General features: G+C 38.5%; 1 protein-coding gene across 3 annotated transcripts in view; it reads left to right on the top strand.

Annotated features, from left to right (window-relative positions):
• The window catches only part of ALS2 (alsin Rho guanine nucleotide exchange factor ALS2), an 82,631-nt gene that overhangs the window by 65,092 nt on the left and 2,674 nt on the right, over positions 1-14,865 (top strand). For 2 of the 3 annotated variants that reach the window (XM_030916801.1, XM_030916802.1), the window contains 9 exons: positions 1,488-1,655; positions 6,171-6,288; positions 7,236-7,393; positions 9,820-9,942; positions 11,076-11,252; positions 12,636-12,681; positions 12,897-12,958; positions 13,496-13,645; positions 13,881-13,977. In XM_030916801.1, coding sequence (XP_030772661.1) covers positions 1,488-1,655; positions 6,171-6,288; positions 7,236-7,393; positions 9,820-9,942; positions 11,076-11,252; positions 12,636-12,681; positions 12,897-12,958; positions 13,496-13,645; positions 13,881-13,977 — 1,099 coding nt within the window. The remainder of the gene's footprint in view (positions 1-1,487; positions 1,656-6,170; positions 6,289-7,235; positions 7,394-9,819; positions 9,943-11,075; positions 11,253-12,635; positions 12,682-12,896; positions 12,959-13,495; positions 13,646-13,880; positions 13,978-14,865) is intronic. The other variant, XM_030916803.1, reaches the window with a different exon arrangement.

The raw sequence follows: 14,865 nt of genomic DNA, 5'->3' as shown, positions 1-14,865 counted from the left end.
TGGCACAATCACAGAAGTGGACAGTTTTTGGCATATGTCTATTTTTCTTTATTGATTGCAGCTTGAATTTTATTATTATATTTGGTAGCACCTCAGTTTTTTTTGTTCCTAAGGATATGTTTTCTGTACATGTTTATTCTTAGAGTATTTTAGAACCCAGTATGTAACACATTTTAAATTCTCATTATAAGATGTGCAAGGTTCAGAAAGTCCTTGTCCTAACAGGAATCAATTTTTATTTTTATTTATTATTTTTTAAATTTTTAATTTTTTTTTTTTTTTTTTTCCTGAGACAGAGTCTCACTTTGTCGCCCAGGCTGGAGTGCAGTGGCGTGATCTCAGCTCACTGCAACCTCCACCTCCCAGATTCAAGCGATTCTCCTGCCTCAGCCTCCCGGGTAGCTGGGATTACAGGTATGGGCCACCTCGCCTGGCTAATTTTTTTTTTTTTTTTTTTTTGAGATGCAGTGTTGCTCTGTCACTCAGGCTAGAGTGTAGTGGCATGATCTTGGCTCACTGCAACCTCTGCCTTCTGAGTTCAAGAGATTCTTCTGCCCCAGCCTCCTGAGTAGCTGGGATTACAGGCATGCGCCATGCGCCACCACGCCCAGCTAATTTTTGTATTTTTTTTTTTTTTTTTTTTTGAGACAAAGTCTCGCTCTGTTGCCCAGGCTGGAGTGCAGTGGCGAGATCTCAGCTCACTGCAAGCTCCGCCTCCCAGGTTTACGCCATTCTCCTGCCTCAGCCTCCTGAGTAGCTGGGACTACAGGTGCCTGCCACCTCGCCTGGCTAGTTTTTTGTATTTTTTTAGTAGAGACGGGGTTTCACCGTGTTAGCCAGGATGGTCTAGATCTCCTGACCTCGTGATCCGCCCGTCTTGGCCTCCCAAAATGCTGGGATTACAGGCTTGAGCCATCGCGCCCGGCCTAATTTTTGTATTTTTAATAGAGATGGGGTTTTGCCATGTTGGCCAGGCTGGTCTCGAACTCCTGACCTCAGGTAATCCACCCCCCCTTTGGTCTCCCAAAGTGCTAGGATTACAGGTGTGAGCCACTGCACCCAGCCAATTTTTTGTGTTTTTAGTAGAGACAGAGTTTCACCATGTTGGCCAGGCTGGTCTTGAACTCCCGACCTCAGGTGTTCTGCCTGCCTTGACCTCCCAGAGTGCTAGGATTACAGACATGAGCCACCGCGCCTGGCCAGAAATCAATTTTTAAAAATTAATTCTGTGGAATTATAGGAGGCAGAGTCAATTGGTTTGCTTTGTACTTAATATTCCACACAGTTTAATATCCAAAAAACAATAATTAGCTAAAAAACAGTCCTTTAAAATTTTCGTTTAGTGTTTTAAAAATAGAATTACCATCAGTCTTGGCAGTTTTGGTCACAAAAAAAGCATTCTCAGTTGTATGTTAGAAAGTTTCTGTTCTTTGGAATGATTTTGCACAAAAGAAATGATTAATAAAAGGTTGATATGACTTTATTAGCAGGAAGCTAGGAAACCTGGCAGTGCCAGCTGATGAGAAGTGGAAAGCGGTGTTTGACGAATGTTGGCGCCAACTGGGCTGCGAGGGCCCAGGCCAAGGGGAAGTTTGGAAAGCATGGGACAATATTGCTGTGGCCTTGACCACCAGCCGGCGCCAACACAGAGACAGGTGAGTGAACGCCTGCTCAACATAGAGCAGAGCATGTTAGGAACATAAAACTTAAGACCAGTAAGTAGTCAAGGCTCACTACATTTAATTTAAAAGTTAATGATGTATTTCTGCTTCTGGGTAAGAGGGATTAAAACACACTTTCTTTATCTTCTGTTGAACTCAGTTATTAAACCTGAATAGAATACATGGACAGTTATTTATGAACTCTGAAAAGTCAGTATCAATAAGTAGATTGAGGAAGAATACCTGAATTCAAAGTACCACAAAACCAGTGATGAGTTTACTTGATGTTTTGCTCCAATATCCCTCAGCCAGAACTCAGTGCAGCATGAAATGTGAAAGCAAGAACTGTGGTGCAGACAGACAGGGATACAGAAAAAATCCCTCTGGTTCTGGCTCAAGGAGTGACAAAGGGACTCCTAAAATTCAGAGTGGTTGGTACATGCTCAGTTTTCTTTCTTTTTTCTCTATTTCTCATGCCCAAGTCTCCAGGACCTTCTGTGGCAGGGGTAGTAATGGCTGCAGCTAGAGCAGGCATGAACAGGAAACTTGTAAAAGTCAAAACTCCAAGAGAGTGGAATCTTCTTCCCCCTTTGGTGGCTCCTTAGGTCAAGAGAAGTCCAAGCCCCAACCCCATTGCATTTTTGACTTTGTTGTCTGTTCTCCCACCATCTGTCCCTAGATGTGGCATAGTCACAGAAGTGGACAGTTTTTGGCCAGAGGACCTTAAAAGGGGTGCCTGAGAACCAGAAAATACTGGGGATGTGATGGAGAGAGGAGCTCTGGGAAACAAGCCCATAAAGTTGTTGATGAACTCCTGGGCTCACCCTAGACCTGCACATGTGAGGATTTGATCCTAATTAGTACCAAAGAGTTTGAGAACCAAGCTCATAGGTAGACCACTCAGGTCCCAGAGCGGTCATTAAGTTGTACACTCACAGAACAAACCCAGAAAGGATGGAAAGGCTTTGAGAAGTGAACTGGCATCAGCTTCATGGCCCATAGGAAACTAAAGCAAAAATATCTGCTGTTTTAGGGATTCTCAATATCACTTACACATTCAGTGATTTGCTGGAAGAATTCACAAGACTCAGCATATAGTTGTACTCACAAGTAAGATTACAGCAACACAGTAGGGACGCACAACCAGATCATAAGGGAAAAAGACACAGGTAGAGTCTGGAGGAATCCATGTGTAAGCTTCCCATGATCTCTCCTTTCTGGGATGAATCACACACAACACAGTTTTCCCTGCAGCAAAGTGCAGCCACACGTGTCTCATGTTTCTGCCCAGGGAAGCCCACTAGAGACTCAGTGCCCAGGGTTTATATTGGGAGTGGGTCACATAGGCACCCTGTGCCTGGCAGTTGCCAAAATTCCACAGTCCCAGCTTACAGGAAAGCAGATGTTCAACATAAATCACATTGTTAATCTAAGGACAGCAAAACACCTTTGTCAGTATACGGAACTTATATGAAGCTTAATTCCCAAGTACTGCCCAAGGGTCAACTTTATAAGCAGTTCTTTTTTATTTCACTTTTATAAATAGAGACAGGGTCTTGCTATATTATCCAGGCTGGTCTCGAACTCCTGGCCTCAAGAAATCCTGCCTCGGTCTCACAGAAGTGCTGGAATTGCAGGTGTGAGCCACGGCACCTAGCCCAGGTCCTTCTAAAGATAACAGTTTCAAGCCTGCTATGTTTACTCTTATGAATGTCAACATTCTCCATAGGATATAAACAAGACCCAGAGTTTTATAATGCTCAAAATATCCAAGACATTAACCAAAATTACTCAGCAATGAAAGAACCATGAAAGTCTCAATTTATTTCAGGAAAGAAAATCAATAAATATCAACAGATGACATAGATGTTGAAGTTGTCTGACAAGAACTTTAAGGCAGCTATTATAAAATGCTCAGATGTGCAATCGCAAACACCCTTGAAATAAATGTTAGAACAAATGTATCAGCAAAGAAACAGAAGTTATAAAGAAGAGCCAAATCAAAATTTTGGGTTTGAAAATTACACTCACCAAAATAACTTACTGTATGAACTCAGTGGCAGAATAGAGGTGGCAATGGAAGAGTCGGTGAACCTGAAGATAGATCAATATGGATTATCAAATCCAAACAACCGAGAGAAAAAACATGAGAAAAAAAAACACAGCCTCAGGGACTTGTGGGTCTAAATTTGTTTCCTTAGAATTCCAGAAGAAAAGGAGAAAGAATGGGCTGAGCATGGTGGCACACACCTGTAATCCCAGCACTTTGAGAGGCTGAGGCAGGTGGATCACCTGAGGTCAGGAGTTCGAGACTAGCCTGGCCAACATAGTGAAACCCCGTATCTACTAAAAATAGAAAATTAGCCCAGGCGTGGCGGCATGTGCCTGTAATCCCAGCTACTTAGGAGGCTGAGGCAGGAGAATCGCTTGAACTCGGGAGGCAGAGGTTGCAGTGAGCCAAGATAGTGCCATTGCACTCCAGCCTGGGCAAAAATAGCAAAACTCCGTCTCAAAAAAAAAAAAGGAAAAGAAAAAAGAAAAGACAAGGAGAAAGAATGAAGGATGGAACATTTTGTGAAGAAATAATGGTTGAAAACGTCTCAACTTTAGTAAAAGATGTGAAACCTACAGATTCAAGTAGCTGAACAAACCCCATCTTGGGAAAAAACAGAGATAACCATGTATAGACACATATTAAAATTCATGGACAAAGATCTTGAAAGCAGCTAGAGTAAAATAATGGGAAATCAGCAATTCAAATGACTGCATATTTCTCATTAGAAACCTTGGAAGCCAGAAGGAAGTGGCACAACGTTTTTGAAATGCTGAAAGAGAAGTTACAGATGTACTTGTTCATTTCTCTCTTTTTCTCCTTTTTAAAATTTTCTCTTTTTCACCTTCTTTTTCCTTTCCTTTTCTTTTTTTTTTTCTTTTCTCCTGCTTTTCTTCATCTGCCTTTCTTCTTTAACTTGACCAGTAACTCCCACAAGCATTGCTTAGCATTTGGACCTAAAAAATCGACTAATCCCTGCAGCAAAACTTCCTAATTAACTATAACTTTCTTGAGTTTAATTCTATCTAGATAATGGTTTGTTTGAGCTATGCCTTCGTTGTTAAAATATCAAGGAGCATACTTTAATCTGTGCGTGTAACTACATACGGTTAATTTTTAAATCAGTTTTATGCTGGTCTTCATTTCCACATGTCAGTTGCTTTCTGAAAGGAATTGAAGAAAAACTAGGCAAGTATCCATTTATTCAGAACGTAAATGTTTGTTCTGAATAATTTTATGTTCTAGTTTGCTAAAAGTTACCAAATTCTTTAAATAAATTACCAATATTCAAATAATTTTAATATATTAAAGTATAATTACATAGAAATTAAATTCCAGAGGTTGAAAGATACTTCAGGAACTTGAAATGTTTTACAGTCAAGTCTAACAAATACTAATTGTTATTCTAGCCTGGAGAGATTAGTTTAGATTCTATCTAATTGAGTGTCCCCAAAATTGATATTTAAAGTAAACCATAGTTTAATTTTTGCTTGCTTGATATTCGTGTGTGTGTGTGTTTCAAGAAATTAAATGTAGAAAGAAGTGATTTTTTTCTATATTTGGGATACATAGGAATTGATTTTAGTATTTCATTCATGAAGGTCATAATTATTGCCTTCTACTCTATCAGTAGAAGAAATGGAAACTCCCAGAATTGATTAAAGCCATTGAATGCCCCTTGTGCGTGATACAGATGGTCAGCTTAGCACAGCCTGTCAGTTCGACGTGAGACTCTAGCCCTTCAGTTCACCTGGGTTAACTGTTGTTAGGTGTTTCTGAGAAGTGAAAATGAATGAACTTTTTATATAAAATTATATTGCTACCACAAAGATCTTATTTATCTGAAATCATATAATAATAATGATTATGCACAGTTTTCAGTTTCTCATTGGTTGTCATCTAATGATAGGATACTCTTACCAAAAATTTCAGTTGTTGACTAGCATGTGTTTTCTCTTAGCCTCTTCATCCAGTTTCTGTTATGTGCTTACCTTGTCACCTGTTGGAGTGCCATTATCTCCTTGCTTCTTAACCTCGTTTTCATTTCTTCCTTTGCCCTTTGACTTGTTTCCCTTTTTCCTTTGCTCCCGTCCCTCTTTTATTCCTTTTGTTCCATTTTTCTGTTCTCACCAACGGGTCTGTCACCTTCAAGCTAATATCATATTTATCTTCAAGCTAATGTCATATTATTTCCAACACCATGGTTTAGATTGGAGCAGAATCTTCATTAACTTATTGTAGTTGGTACAAAGTAACACTACCTGATTTTTGAATGAATGTTATGTACACCGAGTACCTAATAGCAGGATCATGATCATTTCTGAACTCGTTGGGATTAGTACTGTGTTGGACGCTCCACTTTGACTGGAGCCACTGATTGTGTTTCATGTGATAATTTACACGTATCTTGCTTTCTTGATGTGAAATACAATAGCCTTTTCTTTCCCTTTTTATAGTCCAGAAATATTAAGTCGTTCACAGACTCAGACACTAGAGAGTTTGGAATTCATTCCACAGCATGTTGGTGCCTTCTCTGTGGAGAAATATGATGACATCAGGAAATATTTAATAAAGGTAAGCTAGAGTAAAAATTACACTGGTCTTGTGAATTAATGATTCACCTACCACAATATATCATTCAGATAGACTCACAGCTTAATGTTATTCTAATCCTGTTTTTGCATCCTGTGCATTTCTTTTGTTAATTATCTAACTACCAAGATTACATTTCTACCTAAAGATTGTCCCATTATTATGATAGAACATTTAAGCTTTTTAAGGCATTCAAGGGGCTTCTTAAGAAATAAAATTAGAGTTTAAAATTGCTTTTTGTTAATAACATTAGCAAACTAGAGATTGTGTAAGTAAAGCATGCTGCCCTCACCCCTGGATAGGCTCTTTGCTTCCTTCCAAACCTTGAAAGACCAGCTACAATTTAAAGTGTGATATATATTGATGGGAAGTGCAGGAAGGAGTATTCTGAGAAGTCAGGGGAACTGAAGGATGACTCTTTCAGAGTATCATCAACAGTCAGTGTTTAGTTTTCTCCAAGGTAACATTTTGTATCATTTTTGTGAAGTTTAAAGTATATTTCAATCTTTTTAAAAATTTTTTTTTTTTTTTAGAGATGGAGGGGTCTCACTGTGTTGCTCAGACTGGCCTCAAACTCCTTAGCTCAATTGGTCCTCCTGCCTCAGCCTCCCTAGTAGCTGGGACTATAGGCATGAGCCACCACATCCAGCAGGGTATTTCTTTTAGTGGTATTCCATACCAGTACTTCCAAAGCTATTTGCCCAAAATGTTAAGGAGATTCTTTGATCAAGATTAGGAACTCCAACTTCATATAACTGGGGTAGACTCAGTACTTTCAAAAAAATTAAAGTATTTGAATATTCCTGGTCCCAAAATTGACTCTTGACATTTTGACAATTGTTTGTCATTTATGAAGTTGTTTCTTATTGATGGATTGTTTCTGCTGTTAATGCACATTCACTGACTTCATTGATTCTCTTCCTACTCAGGCCTGTGACACTCCTCTGCACCCCCTGGGCAGGCTTGTGGAGACACTGGTTGCAGTGTATAGAATGACATACGTGGGCGTAGGAGCCAACCGCAGGTTATTGCAGGAGGCTGTAAAGGAGATTAAGTCCTATCTTAAGCGAATTTTCCAGCTGGTGAGGTAAGAGAGCTTTTCACTAAAGTCTGTGGCTTATGGAATACTATTTTATACCAATGCTTGGGTAGTTTCATCCTCAATCATCAAGAAAATAGTTTTATGCCACAGTCCTTTAATAGATTAAAAAAGAAAACATGTTTTAAATGTATGCGTAAGCTATAAACATGAAAAAGATGAACCTTAGCTATTGTTATTTATTTATTTTTATGTCTTTATTAAGTGTAACAGAAAGCTAAAATAAATGTTTGGGGTTTTTAAATTCCAATTTTGGTATGAAGTATAGTAGTCGTCTTATTTGGATTCAGTCTCTAGGCAAAATCAGGTATCTAAAACCCAACCACAGAGTAGATAAAGTTTAATATAAAGTTTTGTCCCTGAGTTTTTGTGTCTTGTCCTTTGGCAACAGTATCACATACATTCATTTGTTTAACAAATCTTTATGGAGCGTTTCTATGTAATAGCGATCATTCTAGGCTCTCAAGGGATTTATCAGTGAACAAAGACAATCTTTGCTGTCATGGAGCTTACATTCTAATGGGGGAAAAGAGTCAACATAAAAAACATATGTAGTATGTCAGATAGTGATTAGCGCTATAGAGAAAAATAAAGGGAAAGAGTACTAGACGTGAGATGCTATTATTTTAAAGAGAAGGTCAGAGCAGGCTGACTAATACGGTGGTGGTATTTGAGCAGAGACTTCGAAGAAGGCAATTAAATGAGACAGTAAGCATCTTTGGGAAGAGAGTTCCAGGCAGCAAACAGATTTAAGCTTGTGAGATAAAAGATCTTTTTACTGAGTTGAAGCCAACAAGTAAATACTATAGTGAGAAAATTATACAAAAGTTTATAAATTTGTCCCAGAACTTCCATATATTGTTTGCCTCAACATTTGGAAATGTTTCAGGTTTTGAGGGAGAAGTGATCTATTAAAAAGATCACTAGCCTGGGCTAGCTCTGACATTAGCTAGATGAGTATAATGAAAATAAGTGTCCTCATGCACACGTATGTTTATTGCGGCACTATTCACAATAGCAAAGACTTGGAATCAACCCAAAAGTCCATCTGTGACAGACTGGATTAAGAAAATGTGGCACATATACACCATGGAATACTATGCAGCCATAAAAAAGGATGAGTTTGTGTCCTTTGTAGGGACATGGATGCAGCTGGAAACCATCATTCTTAGCAAACTATCACAAGAACAGAAAACCAAACACCGCATGTTCTCACTCATAGGTGGGAACTGAACAATGAGATCACTTGGACTCGGGAAGGGGAACATCACACACCGGGGCCTATCATGGGGAGGGGGGAGGGGGGAGGGGGAAGGGATTGCATTGGGAGTTATACCTGATATAAATGATGAATTGATGGGTGCTGACGAGTTGATGGGTGCAGCACACCAACATGGCACAAGTATACATATGTAACAAACCTGCACGTTATGCATATGTACCCTAGAACTTAATGTATAATAAAAAAAAAAAAAAAAATTAAAAAAAAAAAAAAGAAAAGAAGTGTCCTGACCTTTTTTCGTTTTTTCAACTATATAATTAGGTCAGATGGAGGTGCAAGATGTAAATCTACAGCAATAGAGAAGACTGCATATTGCCTTTAAAGGGCCAAAATTAAAGTCTGTAAAAATAAGAGAAAATAAACTTATTTATGGTAGAGTCCACTAACCTACAAGAAGTCAGAGTTAAAGTCTATAGCAAAATTCGAGGCTCAGGAAAAAAAATTCCTCACCAATTTATCACCTTGATCATTTGAAAAATTAATTTTCAACAACTTTTAAAAACATATTTTTAAATTTTATATTGAGTACAGAGGGAAATAATAGACACTGGGGACTCTAAAAGGGAGGAGTGTGTGTGGGAGGGTGAGGGTTGAAAACTTTCTTATTGGATACAGTGTTCACTGTTCAGGTGATGGGTATACCAGAAGCCCAGACTTTACCACTACCTGATATATCCATACAACACAACTGCATATGTGCCCCCTGAATCTATAAAAATAAAATAAAACTTTACATTGTATCTTCTGTAATTAATCATTTTTTTCCCTTAATGTTGGACATTTAGTTTCCATCAGTATTTGCTTATATTCTAGAATAGTGGTCCTTGCTCAGAGTTAATATAAATTGACCTCAGATGAGATTCGCCAGTAAGGAACACGTATCTCATAGATCGGAATTCTCCATTCCTTAGTAACTAGACAGAAGAAAATCATAGCACGTGAAGATTTTGTAGTGGTATTATTCATTAGCTGCATTCTTAATTTTATCCTGTCAGAAACATCGGTTTTCTCAGGGAACTAAAATACTTAGTTGATAATAAAGCTTGCTTTCATAGCTAATGGAAATGTGTTTTTATGCTTTTCAACCACCTAGAGGTATAATTGTATAATTATATTTTTTGTTCTTCTTTAGGTTCTTATTTCCTGAACTGCCTGAAGAAGGCAGCACAATTCCTCTCTCTGCTCCTCTGCCAACCGAAAGGAAGTCTTTTTGCACTGGGAAGTCAGATTCCCGATCTGAATCACCAGAGCCAGGGTAAATGGAGTTGGGTGGGGACAGTGAAGAAAGGGAGTGGTGACTAGATGATCTTACCCAAAGAGCCCCAGGGAGAAAGTGTGTTCTCTAGGTCTATTTCCTCATTTCTAAAATGGTATGGTTGGGGCCAGCCACAGTGGCTCACACCTGTAATCCCATACTTTGGGAGGCTGAGGTGAGAGGATTGCTTGATCCCAGGAGTTCAAGAGCAGCCTGGGCAACATAGGGAGACCCCATCTCTACAAAAATAAAAACATTTAGCAGGGCATGGTGGCACACACCTACGGGCTGAGCTACTTGGGAGGCTGAGATGAGAGGATCACTTGGGCCAGGGAGGTTAAAGGCTGCAGTGAGCTGTGACTGCACCATTGCGCTCCAGCCTGGGTGACAAAGTGACACCTGTCTCAAAAAAAAAATGTGGCCGGGCGCTGTGGCTCAAGCCTGTAATCCCAGCACTTTGGGAGGCCAAGATGGGTGGATCACGAGGTCAGGAGATCGAGACCATCCTGGCTAACACGGTGAAACCCCATCTCTGCTAAAAAATAAATACAAAAAATTAGCCAGGCGAGGTGGCGGGCGCCTGTAGTCCCAGCTACTCGGGAGGCTGAGGCAGGAGAATGGCGTAAAACCCAGGAGGCGGAGCTTGCAGTGAGCTGAGATCCGGCCACAGCACCCCAGCCTGGGCGGCAGAGCGAGACTCCGTCTCAAAAAAAAAAAAAAAATGTAGCTGGGTAGGTGTCCCCTCTGAGGTCCCTCTTAGGTCTCTCAAGTACCATTAGCCATACCCCAGGAAAAAGCAACCACAGATGATCTGAGCACAAAGGCTGCTTAGCAAAGGAAGTAACATCACACTGACCTAGAATAACCTCAGAGAAATCAGTCTCAAAATGGAAACAAAGTAGGTTTTCAGTTAGATTTTTAATTCATGAAAAGAATTCACAGTTTCCTGCAAGACAAAATTATAGGTAATGTCCTTATATCAACTCCATATGTAAAGAGCAGAGTAATATTATAACTTCTTTAAAACTTCCCATCTCTACTTTTGACTTTTTGAAACTGAAGCTGTATCTTGGATTCTGTATTCAATTTTAATATGAAAAATGCTTCTTTCCTCCCACTCCATTATTTTGTAGTTATGTAGTAACGAGTTCTGGATTATTGCTTCCTGTGCTGCTACCTCGGCTTTACCCACCGCTGTTTATGCTTTATGCTTTGGATAATGATCGCGAGGAAGACATTTACTGGGAATGTGTCCTTCGACTAAATAAGCAGCCAGATATTGCTCTCCTGGGCTTTCTTGGGGTGCAGAGGTACGTGTAGTAGTTATAAGCACAACCAAATGGTTTTAATTTAACATGCAAACAGCATTGTTGGAAATTTGGCACTTCGATATCTAATTATATATATGGCTTGTAATTATTTACTTTTTTGCATACTTCTTAATGAAAAAGTGATAGTTAATAATCTTTATTTCTGAGAATATTTGGAGATGATTATGAAACCTACTGATTTATCGGAATGTGTTTTTTATTATATTTTCGTATATATAGTAATATATGATATATATTTTTATATATACATATATATAGTAAGCGTATGTGTATATATAGTAAGTGTGAGCTATCTTGCCTGGTATTTTATAGCTCTTTAGAGCAGAATACATATCTTTGGCATTCTTCCTTCTCTTCTTTTCTCTCATCCCTCCCCATTTGCAATTTTTAAGTTAAAGTTTTTGAAGTGCTTTTTTTTTGGAAGAGAGTTTTGCTCTGTCATGCAGGCAGGAGTGCAATGATGCAATCTCAGCTCACTGCAACTTCCACCTCCCAGGTTCAAGCGATTCTCATGCCCCAGCCTCCCAAGTAGCTGGGATTACAGGCACGATGCACCATGCTCAGCTAATTTTTGTATTTTTAGTATAGATGGATATATTTTTAGTATGTTGGCCAGGCTGGTCTCGAACTCTTTGCCTCAAGTGATCTGCTTGCCTCAGCCTCCCAGCATGCTGGGATTATAGGTGTGAGCCACTGTGCCCGGCCCCGCTGTTTTTATTAGAAGGCATTATTGCTCGTTATCCAGGGAATACTAAATGGTTATGTTTCCTTTCTAGTGCAGTGATAAAGCTGATTCCACCTCCCCAATCACTATTTGTGCTATCAAAAGAAGTGAATAAGCCTCCTTTTTTTTTTTTTTTTTTTTTTTTTTTTGAGACAGAGTCTCGCTTTGTTGCCCTAGCTGGAGTGTAGTGGCTCAATCTTGGCTCGCTGCTACCTCTGCCTCCCAGGTTCAAGTGATTCTCGTGCCTCAGCCTCCTAAGTAGCTAGGATTACAGGCCTGTGTCAACACGCCCAGCTAATTTTTGTATTTACTTATTTTTGTGCTTTTTTAAAATGTTGTGCTTTAATTGTTTTCAATGGAATAATTCAGTAGTAGAAATGAGATAAAACTGAGTGAAGGAAAAATATTTGGTAATATCTGTAATGTATAGGGTTATTGGGATGTAGAATGACAAATCCCTTAGGGAGATGATAAAAACTCTTAAATCTCTTCTCGAATGTTTATAAAAACTTAACCTGTTGTGGAGCAGTTCTTTTTAATGGGGACAGGGAAGCCAATATAGCTGTCAACTATTTTTATGGGAATTTTGTCTACCATAAGTAACAACATATATTAACAATTTATGGATTCCATTATAGGAAATTTTGGCCAGCAACCTTGTCAATCCTTGGAGAGAGTAAAAAGGTATAGTAAATTTTCTTTTCCTCAGCAAATATGGTTTTCTCTAATGGGAAGGATTTGAAATAGCAAAACTGTTTCATTTTACTTTGATAGAACAGTACCCAAGCTTGTGTTTGCATCTGTTGTTACCAAAGACCTGCACTCTGACATCAATATCATTTATTTTTGTTGTTGCAGAAAATAGTTTTCCTCCTTGACCTTCACTCCCTTTTTTGCAGGTTTTGCCAACCACGAAAGATGCTTGTTTTGCCTCAGCAGTAGAATGTCTGCAGCAGATCAGGTAATCTCTGATTTGTTGAAAAGCCACACAAATCAAAGTAGTGCTTGGTCTATTAAGATATCATTAATACAGTCTTATCTTTACCGAAGCCTTAAGCATCCCCACTTTATATGCTGATGGTGTCAAACTCAACCTGGAAATCGGAAAAGCTCTTTTGAGACCCTTGGATTATCTTTTACTCTGAAATGACCTTGCATTTTCAAAAGTAGTGGAGAGCCATTCCAGACATTTATCCACATAATCACATCTTTAGCCAATGGGAAATGAACCAAATTGCTCATTCAGAAAAGAGCATATATTAGGAGAATGAGATTTCACATGGGTAAAAGGAAACGATATATGAATCATGGACAGTTGGAAGCTACTTTTCTCATAGCACCATGGGAGTACAAAGTCATTCTTTCCAACGACTCATAATGCCTAAGTGTCCAGGTTAAGGCACGTGAACCCTAGGAGGGAATATTATCCAAAAAATATGATCAAATGTCTTTATTAAGAAAATGATAGGATATCTTTTTGTCATTGTTTCTATAACAGCACAACATTTACCCCATCAGACAAACTTAAGGTCATCCAGCAGACTTTTGAGGAGATCTCTCAGAGTGTCCTGGCATCACTCCAGGAAGACTTCTTGTGGTCCATGGATGACTTGTTTCCCGTTTTCTTATATGTGGTGCTCCGGGCCAGGTAACTGGTTTATGACTTTATTATTAGTGAGTCATTATTTTTAAAAGCCTGCTGCTTGCATTTTCTGAACTGATGACAGGAGTATGCTCTTCTACAAGAAAAACATTGATTAACCCATTCCACTATGGCATTATCTTCTTATTGAGTTGTTCTTTCTTTTTCCCATCAACTAGGTTCAGAAGGAGAATGGATGTATAAGTGAAAATAACTCGGCATCTTTTTCTCTTTGGGGCAGGATTAGGAATTTAGGCTCTGAGGTACACCTCATTGAGGATCTAATGGACCCCTATCTTCAGCATGGGGAACAGGGTATAATGTTCACCACCTTGAAGGTGAGTGTAGTTATTATTTAGTACTTTTTTATCTTCATATCTGTCTTTCATTTACCATATTATAAATGCCATTAACCACTTTTTTTGGTATAAAAATTTAATGCAAACCTTAAATGCCTTTAGAGCACATTTTGTTCTACACTTTAAAACATTATATAGTATATTAAAGTAGGATAAGCCAGTTGTTCCTCAAAATACTAAAGCAAGTTCTTCATTATCTAATCCTCCTTGTAAATTGATCATTCAAACTGTTATAAATGCTTACATTTATATAAATAATTGTGACTCTAAAAAAGAAACAGAAAGGATTCTTAAGGTACAAGAAAGTTTCCAGCAGAAGTGCTATTTAATGGAACAAGGGTAAAACACGAAGGCAGTATGTAAATGAATTTGAATTCCATCTTCTTTCTTTGCCTTGTATTTACTGTAACCAATAGATTACAAATGAGCTTCTTTGATCTGCATGGCCTGGAGAGATTGTTAGAAGTCATTTGTTTCCCGCCTTGATTTTTCTTGGAATTTGGAAGAATCACTCTAAAGTTTATTGAAAGAACAGCAGATAGAAAGTGCAAAAACACTTGTGAAAAATGAGAAAGAATAGACCTACTCTTCCAGTTAGTAAAATTTATAAAATTATAATAATGAAGATAAAATAGTATGTGACTGTCCCAGGAATACACAATTACCTAAATAGAATTAATAGCTCCCATATAAATACTATCGTAATAAAAACTTCACATGAAAGTGGAAACACCAAACACAAAAATGGAAAAGAGGAATTATTTAACAAATGGTAAAACAAAGCATTGGATAGCTTATTAGCAGTTTTGGAGGGAGGGTAGAATAGCAAATCATAGATGCTTCGGGGTTTAAATATAGAGAAAGGAA

The sequence above is a fragment of the Rhinopithecus roxellana genome, chromosome 14 (assembly GCF_007565055.1).
Source record: "Rhinopithecus roxellana isolate Shanxi Qingling chromosome 14, ASM756505v1, whole genome shotgun sequence".
NCBI lineage: Eukaryota > Metazoa > Chordata > Mammalia > Primates > Cercopithecidae > Rhinopithecus > Rhinopithecus roxellana.
This window is presented reverse-complemented; position numbering and strand designations above follow the sequence as displayed.